This window comes from Grus americana, chromosome 19 (genome assembly GCF_028858705.1).
Source record: "Grus americana isolate bGruAme1 chromosome 19, bGruAme1.mat, whole genome shotgun sequence".
NCBI classification, from domain to species: domain Eukaryota; kingdom Metazoa; phylum Chordata; class Aves; order Gruiformes; family Gruidae; genus Grus; species Grus americana.
The window spans coordinates 702,461-716,746 of NC_072870.1; the positions used below are offsets into that span (position 1 = coordinate 702,461).

Sequence of the window (14,286 nt, forward strand, 5' to 3'; positions counted from 1 at the left end):
CAAAGGCTGTGCATTCTGCACTGCTGTCATGTGAAGATTTTGGCAGGCAATTTGCAGCTGGGAAGGTTGGCCATCCCTGGAACAAACCCCTCCTTGCCATTAGCTGCAAGTAGACACAGAGTCTTTCCACGGCTGCAGCTCTGGCCACCACACGTGGCTCACGTAAGCCACAGAAGCGTATTGACAACAACTAGTTTTAGAGCAGCAAGAAGATGATCCCAAGCTATACAGCAAGGTCATTTCCCACTCTCATCTGCCAGAGGAATGTCCTACACACCAGCTGGCAAGTTAGCTTGAGCTGGAGGTGAGGACACTACCCCAGCACTTCTGGAGCTGTAAGGGCTGTGAAGAAAAGGGGAATTAATGAAGAATAACCTACACAGACAGTACAACTGCACAGACTCATGGTTAGGTCACCTAGTTGGATTACAGAAATGTTAAGTTTTCATCTGTTTTCCAGTCACTTCAGTCTGGTGTTTAAGAAAACCTCTGGGAGATGGAGGAGTGGAACCCCAGGAATGAGGAGGGTAAGGCAGGTGGGCCTTCATCAACCACTCCTTCCTCTAACCCCTCAAGTAAGGCAGCCTCCACTGTATTTTGCAATGGAGCACAACCTTGTCCTTACGTACTACGCACACTTTGAAAATATTTACAGGATCAGACCCATAGGGAGATTTGGACACTGCAGTGCCTAGCTTCCCCATGTCCCCTGGGCTCAGGCAAAAGCCAGACAAGTCCAGACCTCATGTTTAATCTGACAGCTAGGGTCCTTCTGCCCCTTTTCTCTCTGACAGCCAAGTGAAGACACGCATCTCGAGAAAGAAGATGATTTGCAACCTGGAAGTGCCCATTTTGCTCCACTGAGTACAAAGGAGGCAAAGTGACCCGCCCATGTGTAGCCATCTACACTAGACATCTAAATGTGGGCAAGTGAATCCCAGCCATTGACCTGAGGTACTGCGAGCAGCAAATGACCCGGGGTTGAAGAATGATGACTGAAATTTTGGACTCAACATCTCAATTCTGTGTATTTACCTGGACTTTGGTCTTGGGCCCACACAGCTGCTGATGCTCCAGCATCCAGTTTTCCCTGCTTTTGTCTAAGTCTGAGCCTTTGCAAGCTTACCCTGCCATCATTAATAAAGTCATGCTGAATTTAACAGCTTGAAGCACTTCCGAGTCCCCAATGTCAAAGGTCAGAATGGGAAAAAGATCCTTCTTCCCGACAAAATACATCACACACCAACAGGACCCACTTCCCTCTTGTCACGGAGCACCTACCTGTATCATTATGGGGCTCTCAGACACCCTCACCCCTGTCCAAAAAAAGCCCTGAAAGTATGACCCCACCCTACAGGATTCCAAATACCCAATGTCACGACAGCTTGCTGGTTCTTCTCCAGACCTGGCTGCCTTGCTGTGGAGTCTGCTAAGGTGCCACACCGTGCCAGAGTGCCTAGCCTGCCTTGCGCAAACCACTGGACTGGATTCCTTCAAGTCAGAGAGCACAGCAATGCCAGACTAAAGTCGGCATCCTCATCAGTGGGAACATCCTTTTCATCATCTCTCTCTGATGAATTTTTGCTTTCCTGACTCTATTCCTGATCTGCCTGCACACACACGATCAAGTGGTGAGCTTCATCTGCTCTTCTAGGCACACAACAGCAGCCAATACTCCTGCCAGTTTGCCAACCACTGGATGATGGCCCAAAAGCAACTGTGTGTCACAGAAAGAGAAAAATGCTCAGTGGCATTTCACTCCATTCCCCAAAACAATCCATTCTCCTTCCCAGCACACGTGGTACTGGGCAGGAGATGGAAGCACTTACCTGCACCTCTGTCCCCTTGCCCATGCCTTGTGCTTCCCTTGAAGGGACAGGCTTCATGCCCTCTCCAGGGAGTGCTGTGCTGCCAGCTTGCTGTGGAGGCACAGTCAGGCATTTCTTGACTTGTGCAGCATCCAATCCCTGTGGGGAAGTGCCTAAAACCTGCACCAAGGAAGCACTGGGAGAGGAGAGGTGCGGTGGTGAAGAGGCTTTCTCTGGCAGAGATCGTGCTGAGCCATCATGGCTGGAGGAGAGATCAGTCAATTTGGCATCTGAGCTATCAGTGGGAACTTTTTGTCGAAGCAGGAGTGCAGCCATCTGGTGCGTGGGTGGGCTGCGTACAGGCAGAGCGCCCCTGGGTTCTCCACGGGGCAGTCTAGAGGTAAAAGTGGTAGAAACAGCAGAATCTGAAGGTGAAGAGTGGTGAGAGGCTCGCAGCAAAACCGAGGAAATCTGGGCCGGAACTGAATCCACCGACTCCCCATACAGAGACATTGTTCTCACAGAAACCTCCCGGCACACCTGGAACATCTGAAGCTGGGACAAGTCCACCAGGACACTCCCAGCTGTTGGAGAAGTAACTTCTATCACCTGAAAGCAAAAAAAAAACCAAACCACAACCGAAAAACAGGAAGCAATTATTTATTGTGCACAGCTCAGCCCTTCTGAGAACAACAATTCCTGAACCCAAAATTAATGACAGACCCCAAAGCTCTTGCGAGCAGTTGTGCAGAATTCTTGCCCTTCTGCACAATATCAGAGATGAATGAACAGTAAAGAGAAATTGTTACCATAATCATTTGAGAAACTGGATATTCTATAAAATAGGATTCTATTCCCTCCCACCCCAGGTTTTAACTCTCCTTGTTCCCCACACTTTAAAAGGCTATCCCTTCTTTTGGCCTCCCTTTTGCCTACCTTCCCAGACTCCTCTTTTTTTGAACTGTGTAGAGGAAAAAGCATTTGCATGATGAAAGAGCAATCATCCAACACAGCACCACTCTGTTTTGTGCTGTGCTCCTTTAAACAGCTGTGGTTTGCCTCTCCCATGGCCAAAGGTGTGCAGAAGACCACAGGTCACTTTTCATACAGAATATCCTTGGAGGTTCTTTACCAGTATTCATACTGGACCCTGGGGTGTTTGTACACCTCTCCCTTTGCCTGTTCCTAATTTAGGAAAGGGCTGGAGAACTAGACCTCACTCCTCACAGTCCAGAGACAAGCCCCAGGTTGTGTACTCATTGCTTTCCCCAAGGATCAAGCTAGTGCCTAGGGTGAGACAGGAGGCTGACACTAATTGCCCTGTTTTGCTAGCGAAGGGTCCTGCCACAGAAACTTTCCTAGCTTAGTTATATCAAGAATACATCAAAAATCTGGACAAATGTCTTTTTTGGTGTGCATCAGTCAAAACAAACAGCCCAAGCATTGTCCCTTCTCTGATATCATTCCTTTCCAGGCCAAGGACTGTCATTGCCTCCTCATGGGATGCTTACTGGATCAAGCTTTTTGAAGTCTTTTTCATATTTCTCCATATTTTAATCACATATTTTCAATTTTTCCATATTTTCTACCTTCTCCACTATTGTCACTATTCATTTCCTACATGGAGAGCATGGGAAGATTTCTTTTCAAAAAGTGGCGTTTTTTACTGCCTTTCATTTTAACCAAACCACAACTTTTGGGTATAACACCACTGACAGAGATGAGCTTATTCAGTAGCTGTCCCGAGGCTTACTGGCATCACTGTGGCGAGGCAGTGTCATTACACCTCTTCCCCACCCATGTTTGCGGTGGACACACCAGATACATGGCAGAAGGAAGACACTGTAGTACCAGTGTTACAAATACACAGGACAGATAGTTAACAGCAAGGAGTCGCTACTATGTGCTAAAGAGCTTAGCAGAAAATCAACAAACTAAGCACTCTTAACGAGGACTGAAGAATCTCCATACTGATGCCAGCATGAAACACTGTTCTACCATCATGGCTGCATTCTGTTGTTCCTGTGTCTCCTACTCAGGGTCCCACAAATCTGGATCAGCTGCACGTTACCAACCTGCAGCCGAGCTGGCCCCCATGCACCATGCTAATGAATTATTAATTACAAAAGTCCTCTTCCAGTAAAAGAAAAAAAAAAAGTTCCTCACTTTTCAGAGCACAGCCTTGTCTTCCCTTTCCTTTACCTCTCACCAATACATGAAGTACTGCTCAGTCCTGGCCAGGTCACAGAAGCAGTTCAGTGACATTATCACTCATCATGTCAGGGCTGACTGGTACAGTCACAAGCAGCTTTCCAGGTCTAGAGGCTCTGCAACTGCCCGCTCCCCCTGCACCAGCCTCCTGCCACCCACCTGCCCAAACACCGGCACAATACCTTCTGTCCATCCGCATACACAGCGTAACCGGTGACTCGAACTCCATTGGAAGATCCTTCAGCATCAATGGTGACAGGTAACCAGCTGATAACGAGGATACCTGGCGAGGGACCAGCTTCTACTTGTACATCCAAAGGAGCATCAGGTGTGCCTGCGAGAGACCAAACAGATTTTCCTCTTGCTTACCCGGCTACAGCATAAAGCTAAACTAAACCCTGGTTAGAATCACAGAGAAAACTCCCACGTCAGACTTGCCACTGCAGAACCATACTACAATAGCCAGGCTAGTCTTGGGAAATGATAGACAGAACCAGAGAAAATAAGGTGCTCTTGTTCTGTGAAAGCATTAATGCACAGAAAACAGAACTTTGCAAAAGTAGCTGAGGCCAAGATGCAGCAACCCTTAGAGCAAGGTCATGGCAAATCAGATCTTCCATGCCCTGAGAGAGGCATGCTGCTCAAATCAGCAAAGGGGATGTCTCCCCAGAGCAAATGAAAATAAAAGAGATAATAAATTTTTAAAATAAAGGAAGAAAAACATTAAGACAAAACAGTACAGCATCTCAGGCTTTGGGACCTAATAAACTTTGCTTCCCTTTGCCCCAAGGCTTCATAGCAAAGTAACGACAGAGTGCACTGCTCCAAGCACTCCATGCACAGTGGCAACGGGTATGACTGCTCTGATACCTGCTAGTGGGGTAGTGAAGTGTATCACAGCCGAGTTCTGCTCCTGCCCCTCTGGGACCTCTTCCCAAGGTGTTTTCAAGGGCCGGGCCTCCAGCTTGGCAACATACTGAGTGCTCGGCTGCAGGTTGCGGAAGGTGTACCAGTAGACCCCAGGTTTTGTTATGTCACATTCCTCCCCATTGAGATACACTGCGTGGTTGTAATTGCTGTTGCAGGGGAGCCACGTGACCTCTGCTGATGTGGCAGTGACGCTTCTGACTTTCAGCATAGTCGGTGCCACCCAAAAATCTTGCCCCACAAAGAAAGTGCACCGCAGTTTATCAGAACTGCCTTGCTCTGTCACAGTCTGCACGGATACACGGTAAGCCTTTGTCTTTAAATCCAGCTTTTCAATTACTGCTTTGGTCTGAAAGCCGCTCTTCACATTTTGACGTAGTTCTTCATCCACATAGATGTTGTAGCTCTGTATGTCTGGGCAGCCAGCTGGCAAAAGCGGTGGTTCCCAGCCTACAACTATGCTTCTGGCAAGCTGCTTGATCAAAGTCAATTTTCTCGGGTAAGGCACTGCTGTATGACTAACAGGTTCCTCCTGGTCTCCTTCTGCTCTACTGGCCAATGGACTGATGCTACTCTCTTCAATGGAGAAATCACTCTTATCTCCACTGCTGGTGCTTGCACTGACAAAACTTTTCTCCTGGTATGAACTATGGGTGAGATCATTCAGCTCCGAAGGCAGAAACGTCATGAGGTCATCATCTGAAACTCGCTCAACAAAATTGGAGGGGACCAGCCCTCGCCGGCCATCCATCAGCTCCCCTAAACAAAAAACAGGAAACCTGTTACCACTGCACCTACCGTTCAGCCTTCCAACCCATCTGTGAAGACAATGTGACAATATCTACATGAGGTCATAACTGCACTGCAGTCAGGAATGAAAAAAAACCCTCTGGGAGGTTACTCTTGGCAAAGTTTCCTGCATTTCCTAGGGCTTCCTTAGTTAGATCCTAATGGCCATGGTGAGAAGACTCACTGCTTCACACATTCCAGAGCCAACTAATGAGAAAGCTGTTTTGTGCAATTAGCTTAAAGGTCTTTCCTTTTTCATTATCCTACTGTGCCTCATCACAGGTCTAACTAACTGAAGTGTCTTTTTCTAGCCTTCCCAAACTATGCAGACAGATGATTTTACGTCTTCTCCCAGCCATACAGATTTGGGTTTTGTAGTACTTCCTCAAGAAAGTTGATCTTTCCAGCTCTGTATTCAGCTCTTGCCTTCTTTTTAGTTCCCTCCTTTGTTATGCTAGCTTCTGTAATAAAGATGTCCCAAAAGGACTCAAGGGGACGACTGATAGCACAGCACTCTTGGTATGTGCAAGAACCATCAAATCACAGTCAAATGAGCAGTGCGTAGCGATTGCACTTACTTTCCCCTTTCAAACTCTACCTACAGCAAATCAATTGAAAGCAGGGAAAGCAGAAATGTTAGTAAAGAATAACCTTTTTATTCTTTAAACAATAAACAAACAAACAAACAAACAAACACATGAGAAGCTTGGAAATAGAAAGAAAGAAAGAAAGAAAGAAAGAAAGAAAGAAAGAAAGAAAGAAAGAGCCAGAACAGTCAAAGAGCAAGCAGTGCAACACGGCATGCATTTGCCTCAGCTCTTGCAAAGCACCTCAGTAAATTAGGATCCTTCATCCCATTAAGTAAGCCAGCTCCACAAAGAAACTTCATTACAAATTTACAGTCCAGAATTCTTGATTTCAATTCCATCTGCCTATTAGTCAACCAGGATCACGTTTTCAAAGGTGCCAAAAGAGAAATACACAGTATGAGACCAAAGAGGATAACATCTGTAGTTTGGGCTGCTTATCTTATAACCTAGCCTGCCAAAAGAGCAAGAGGTAATCGAGACTATCAACTTCCTACAGCCTCTGGCTCATTACGCAGTCGCTGGAAAGAAGGAAAGAGGCCATCTGCAGAAGGTGCTCCACAGCTAGAGGGGAACCATATGGGGATGAAACCTGGAGCTCTGCTGAAAGCAAAATTCCCGCTGAAATCACTAGACCAGGATTTCATGTTTTAGGCTTAATTTAATCATGACATGAATAAACCCTTTTCCAACAGAATCTGCCCCTCCCTCTAACAAACTAACTTTGGGCAGAAAACCTTTATCCTGAGGTTTCAAGATTCACTGAATTCCTCTCTTGTTTTTTTAAGAACAATCAACTCTCCACAGCAGTTTGGTCACATTTCATTCTACTAAAACACACCTTCAAAGAAGCCATCTTCATCCATGTCTCCATAGATGTAAATATATTCTCCAGCAGTCAGTGGAAGTTCTGCCTCTGGATTTTCATTAGGTCCATCAAAAGGATTGTAGCTGAAATATTTACAATATGAAGACTTACTTTGTGTAGGAACTTGCACAGCAACACATTCACACTGTGATGTTACATCGGCTTACAGGTCACTGGGACTGCATCCACTTTTCGCAAGCAGCACGGTCAAGGTCAAGACTCTAGTTTATGGTTTTATATACAACTAATAACATAGTGCTCCATGTTCAAATAGCAGCTAAGGATAATTTTCCGAGTACCAGAACAGATATCTTGTGACGTCTGAAGGAAGAGATCAGACTAACTCAAGAAAGCATTTAAGAAAAGATTTGAATTATCTGAGTGCTGTGTTTCTGAGTGTACCAAGTAGATAAGTTGTAGGACTCTGCATTTCTAAAATAGACATCCTTAAATTCGCCTGCACCCTTAACTATTTTATGTAGATAGCTCTCTACATTTCACGCATTTAATAGTTTTGACAAAAAAAAAATACTGAAAATGCCCAAAACATAAGGTACACTTTACTTGCCATACAACTGTCATGGACAAGCACAGCACAGAATCTCAAAATTCCCATGTTTAAACCCCTAAGAATGAGCTGATCTGTGCGAGAACATTACATGAGTAAAAAAGAAAGGTTTCTAGTCTTTTTCTTCATAATTAGCCAGCCCACAGGATCCAAGTTATAAAACTCTCAGTGCTGTAAGTCCACATTTTAAACAGCAGTCCAAAAGCTTCACTAGCATGGAAGTGATAAATACGTTGGCGATGGGATTTCGAGTCCAGGTGGTTCTAACCTGCCTCCCCAGAGATTCTCGAGCTAATCAGGACGCCTGTCACAGGAAAATGCCTCATGAAAAACCTTTATCTTTGCAAGCACCTACTGCCAATTCCTGCTCTTTAGTCCTTAAAAGGGATTTCAACACACCAAAGCAATGTTATCCTCATTATGGGCTGAGTGAGACCTTATGGGCCCAAGACTCTGACGTGAAGACACAGATCCCCCTTGATCTGCTCCTCACAAGCACAGAATCATCCCAGTTCTCTTCCTCCCAGTCCACACAAGCTGAAGCAATTTGGGTTGACCATGATGGCTCAGCGGATAGCAACAGTTATCAGAAAAATATGGGTTTATTCTGGGCATTTTTTTTGTCCTTTTAAAATTACAACCAGAAAAATTTTGGCCAAAAACTTCAGGAATTCTAGGCTGAAATTTTCTTAATTGTTGGAATAAGATTTCTTGGAGAAAATTTCTTGGACTATTCTGGAAAATTCAGACACTTCAAGGAATTTGTCAATTCCAACTCAATTGTCCATCCAGTATCATATCAAAAAAAGTTTCACACAGTGCTGTTCGCTGAACAACTAGTGAACTTACTATGTTTTTGTTAAGTACATTGGATTTGCTTGTGCAGGAAATAACAGGTCTCAAAAAATCCCATGGAGGACATATACATGGTCTAACCTAATACCCACCCCTAACAGTGGTGAATCCTAGAGAAGAGTGTGAAGTTGGCAACTATGAGATAACCTCACAGACCACAAGAAATGACCCAGTACCTGTATCGAGCTAAGAACACCTGGAGCTTTGCAGGGCCTTGGCTGCCTGACTCTGGCATTAGAGAGATGCTGTCAACATCCAGTTCTTCCATTTCACTTGCAGTGTCCACCTAAAAACATTAAAAATGAAGGATATGATATGGCCCAGATCAGAGTAAAGGAACACTCAAAGGGTTCGAACATCAGCAAACAAGTCCTCTAAGCTCATGTATGGTGCCAGTCTGGCCTCTGGGCTAAGGCCCGTCTGGAAGAATGACTATTAAGGCAAAGTAGTAGCAATAAGAGGCAATAGCTCCAAGTTGCAGTTTCAGCGGTTCCAGTCAGACATTAGGAAAAACTCCTTGCCCAGGTGTGTGATGCAGCCTTGGAGAGGTGGAAAATCTCCGTTCTTGAAGAACTTAGAGCCTCAGCCAGGCAAAGCTATGGCCATGCTGATCTGGTATTGGTGATAGTCCCACTGGAGTAGGACATTGGCCTGGAGACTCTGGAGGCCCCTTCCCCACTACATATCCATAATTCAGTACATTCATTTCTTGCTGCATCTACATGGTAGTTGTCCCTGTCTGCAACACAAATGGTAATGTGAACAAAGGACACCTTGTAGCTCTATTAGACGTCTAAGTCTCCAAGCACTTTTGTTCAGGCAGTTCCCCTCTAGCACCTGTAAATACTCCAATATAATGTTTATGTACTTTCAGAACATTAGATAGAGCTTTGGTTGGAACTGGTAGGGCCATCTAGTCAAACAGCTGCCTCTGATGTGCTGTAGCATATGCTGAAGGAACAAGAGACAGGGCAAGCGTGAAACTCATCTTCCTGGTATAGCCTCTCGCTTTCTAGCAATCAGCTACTTATGGACTTCCTAAGCTGGAGACTACACCCTGAATGCATTTGGTGGCTACTGGCAGAAGCACCTTTGAACGATTTGTCTCAGTCTTTTTGATCTTACTGACATTTTGGAATTTCATAACCGGTGGCAATGAGTTATGCATTGCAATCATACTTCTTGAGGAAATGTCCCTTGTGTCTGTTTGAAATGGTGCCAATGGACCAATTCAAGCTGCCTTTTTAAAGCAGACCTCAAGGCAAACATATTTTTGAAGAAGACCCATTGCAGGCACCAGAATACAAAGTAGGCATTTCTTCTAGTATATGAACTGCCGAAGTTAATCTTCAAAAGAGTTCAGAGCACCCTTCAAGGTAATGTACTCCTTGTAATGCAATCTTGCCTCATGTCCTAGGATAACAAACACCTGCACCCTGTAACACCCAAAGGCAGACCCAAATGGAGTGGCTTTTAGTAGCCTGGCTATCACTCTGCAGTATTCCTATAACCACATGTTGCTGAAGCCACGCACTCTACACACTGGCTCTTTTCCAATGATCCTACACTGATCTCTGAAGGCACTACTGGCTTTATCTCTCCACAGAGGTATGGTGGCTTCCAAGCTTTCTCTTGAACTAAAACCAGTAATTTTCCCCACTACAGAATTTATAGCAGTCACATACCTGTTCCTCTCCAGGTGCGACCTTCACTTTGCCTCTGAACATGACAGCTGCTCAGAGCTCTTACACAGTGGTAGGCACTACCTGCCATGGCAGCATCCCTTCGCTAGTGCCCTGGCATCAGTAGCTCAAGACTGCAGCATCTCCACACGTACAACGAGGCACTCCATGTGCCCTCAAAGGTTTTAGCACGCAGGAAATATCAGTGGGCCAAAAGAGCAAAAGCTGCCTCCCATGCCATCACACCCAGCCCCGCTCACAGCACTATTCTACCCTAAATTGTCACATCCAGTGATCTACAGCAGAGTATGAAAGACTGCTTAGGTGAACCCTACAATACTATGTAAGAGCTCCTGGGCAGGAGAAACAACAACTGTCTACGAGATCTTGGTGACACAAACAAGCAAAGCCTATTAATTTCATCCCTCTGCTAGCACAAACTCAGCATCTTTTTAAGTTTCTTTCACCAATTAACATTTTAATACCTAAAAGCACCAACAAAGAAGTTTGAGTCCCTCATACACAGCTCAAGGCTAAAAAGTGTCTGGACACAGTTCCTCAGCATGCTAAAAATAACAGTTTGGAGTCTTTGTGTGTTTTAATGGTAGCTGAGCTGTCACAAGGAAGCTTAGCAAAAGCCTTCCCACACTTCCCACCAATTGACCTCCCCACCCCACTCCTCCAAGCTCCCAGCACTCTGTCTAGCCAGTTGTTCCCTTCCTGGAGCACAGCAGTATGTTCAAATCAGCACTACAGACATGAGCGTCCAAGGTCTTTTCAATATTTTCCTACACCTTTTCTCTTGTTTTGCTTCAGGCAGCCAGGAGGGAATGAATACAACATTACTGGTGCTCTCAGCGATGCGTTTATTCCCTTGTGGCTAAAAAGCACAGACCACAGAGGGGACTCCCACACTGACCTCTGGAGTTGGGCAGGATTTAGGACTGTTCTGCATGGATTCTGATTTTGAAGAGTTTGACTGAGATTCCACTTTCTTGGCTTGTTTCTGAGAACTGGAAGGAGAAACTGGGGAGCCAACAGTGGCATCAGGCACCCGCTGCAACGACTCCAACTCATCAGTCTCTTCATTGTGAACCTTCTTTGCATTATGGTGAGTAAGCAATCCAGAGACAGTTGATTCTGCAATAAAATAATCTGTCCATTACTTTTAGCCATAGGCAGAATACAAGATCAGCGGTGAGCATCACAGTGAGCAAACACCCTTTACTCAAGTCTCTAAAAATACAACTCATTTAACAGTGCAACAGATTGGACATCCTGGGCTCCCTTTGGTCAGAGAAATGCCAAGTTCTCTTTATGACTACAAAATTAACCACAGGTATTTACGAGAGAGAGAGAGGGAGAGAGACAGAGATCCCAAAAGTTAACTAAATATTTGCATTATTTCCATTACACCTTTCCATTTACACAAATAACAACTCTTTTGTCAAAACACTCAGAGGTATCTCCAGCAATTACCCTTCTCCCAGTGGGGCTGTGGGGTAGAGCTGCACAGAGCAAGAGGAAGCTCGGAAGTCACCAGCGTAGAGGTGAGAAGGTCGATTTTTCCTGTCTGAAGCCGGAATTGTTTGAGTTCCTGAGACAGGAGGCTGAACTGCTCTGTTTGACTGCGACACTGGTCTTCTAGATCTTTCACCCGGGCCTGACAGGAGAGACACAAGATGAGGCATAAACTCATATCAAAACCCCCAGTGAGGTTCCAAACAGCATTTGCCTTTGCTGCATCTTTTCAGCGGGTCTCAGACTCCAAGAACCTAAAGGTGTGTCCTGCCCAGGAATGGTCATTAGGAACTGGCAGCTCCACACCGACAGTATCTTTGAAAACCTGAGACTCATCATCTGTGAGGAGACTGACTGCAAGTTCAAGTAGGAATTATCCCTGAAACGCTGGGTTTTAACTTCAGTATCCTATCTCATCTGGTCTTGTGCAGAGTTCGGACAAGTCAAAGATACACAAGCCTTGAAAAGAAAAAGATTGAAAAGGTTTTGTGTGTTTATTGGAGCATTAAAATTACGCCTCCAAAAGGAACTGCTCTCCCAGTGCTCTATCTCATCCATCACTCCAGAGGCTCCAGCAAGCTCCCAAAACCTTACCCTGGCCTCCCCACCATTCTAGGCAGGACTCCCAATCGTCCCTCCAGATCTTGGCTCCTCCAGGCTCTAGGAAGGACAGAGGCCTGGCCTGTGTTACAGAACATTTCTTTGACGCAGGCAGACCACACACTTTGCCACCAGGTCCTACAGGGATGACCTGCTCCAGGAAAATGCATGCTGAGTACAAGAAAGCTACATCTCAGCAAGGTGAGATGCAGGGGAGTGTTGGGGAAATGCTACACAGAGGGAAGGACACATTCCTACTAGAGAACCATTTGTAATTTCTAGTGTTCTCTTTCTACCATCTCTAGATCTTCCCCTTCCAAAAGGCTGCTGAGTCCTGGCTGCTCTTACACATCCCCACATACTCCCTAGTTGCAGGCATATCTGTTCCCAGGAGAATGCAACTGCTCCTTTCCCTCTTCTCACTCCTCTACCATGCAACAGCTTACTCTGGCTTCCTAGACAGATATCCTGTGCAGACCCTGCTCATGCACTTCAGGTAATAAGTAAAGAAAAAGCATTAGTGCTAGATGGGATTATATCATCTAATCAGCACTTCTTCCACTGAGTTAATGCAGACAATATTTAATTTGGCATTAGTGCATCTGGCTGAGGTGCAGGCTCTGCCTTGCAAGATAGGACATTTGTTCCCTTTTTCCTCTTTGGGCTGAGATCACACCAGGCTTTGTAGTCACTCATCACATCATTTTGCGTAGGTAAGATGCCTCAAAACAGATGACTGCATTGTGCCCTTCAAAATTTTCCATTCTGCAAAATGTTTTTAAAGTGTCTTTTTCTCCTTCCAACTAAAAAAAATAAATCATGCCTTGAAATATTATGCAAGACAGAAAGTCTGGTTTTTAGGCAGCTCTAAAAATAACACATCTGACCTGAAAAAAGCTTTCTTTCTGGTCTCAGAGTACCATAAAATCTTTCTAACCCACTCCCTACCAACTTACAAGGGTGCAGGCATTTTTATTTTATTGTGACATATCTGGTTTAAACATTTCAGATTATCACTTGTTTTCTTCACAACTAACTAGGTGCTCTCAGTCTTTACGGGAAGGCTGGTGAAGTCTCCGAAGTCTGGCAAAAAGTAACTGTCTCTGAACTGAAAGAGAATATCAGATGTCGTGAGCAACTTCCAGAAGTGTCTGCATTCTCCACTTGCTCAGGGTCAACTCCTTGTTCACTAAGTCATGTTGTGCAGGATTCCTCTGCAATCATGAGTGTCTGAATTTACTTACAGTTAAGATTTTTCACATAAAGGCTTCTCCCCTACACATTACATCTTAATAGAGAGAAGAAACCATGAACAACAAGAACAGTTGCACTGGATCAAAGTTGGGTTTCCTCTAGACCAACATCTGTCCCCAATCCCACCTTGGGACACAGCCTATGACAAGAAACAGGTACAGGACGACTGCAGGACCAGAAAGGGTTTTCCCGTCTTGTCTGGAGATCTGAGGCAGCAGATGCATCTGGATATTGTGTTTAATAGCATCATAATAGTACCTTGGTTCTCTGAATTTATTAATCACAATTTAAATTCATCTATATTGGTGGCCAAAACAGTAGCCTGAATAATCCACAGTTTAATTCTGAGACACCTAATTAGTCAGGTGTCTTTTAGATCTTGTGTTATTCAAAACAACGTACAAACATCCCTTAAGTATTACTGCCACATCATACACAACGCACACTTCTAGTGGACTACTTGCAGAGGTTCACACACGGCTGGGCAAGCAGCAAGTTTCCAGGGCAGTGCTAGGGGGCAGGGGGATAAGGAAGAGGAGCCTAAGGGCACGGCCAGGAGCTTCAGGGAACCACAGGAATCAAGCCTCAGACACAGAAGAGATAGGAAACTTTTGTG

The 14,286-nt window shown here is 45.1% G+C and overlaps 1 protein-coding gene across 12 annotated transcripts in view; it reads right to left on the reverse strand.

Annotated features, from left to right (window-relative positions):
* TSPOAP1 (TSPO associated protein 1) overlaps positions 1-14,286 on the reverse strand; it is a 72,352-nt gene that overhangs the window by 23,728 nt on the left and 34,338 nt on the right. For 11 of the 12 annotated variants that reach the window (XR_008579857.1, XM_054847314.1, XM_054847311.1 and 8 more), the window contains 7 exons: positions 11,775-11,958; positions 11,215-11,435; positions 8,790-8,899; positions 7,164-7,273; positions 4,890-5,705; positions 4,202-4,353; positions 1,830-2,417 (listed from right to left, as the gene is read on the reverse strand). Coding sequence is in view for 11 of the 12 variants with exons in the window: in XM_054847314.1 (XP_054703289.1) it covers positions 1,830-2,417; positions 4,202-4,353; positions 4,890-5,705; positions 7,164-7,273; positions 8,790-8,899; positions 11,215-11,435; positions 11,775-11,958 (2,181 nt within the window). In the remaining variant the exon portion in view is untranslated. The remainder of the gene's footprint in view (positions 1-1,829; positions 2,418-4,201; positions 4,354-4,889; positions 5,706-7,163; positions 7,274-8,789; positions 8,900-11,214; positions 11,436-11,774; positions 11,959-14,286) is intronic. The other variant, XM_054847316.1, reaches the window with a different exon arrangement.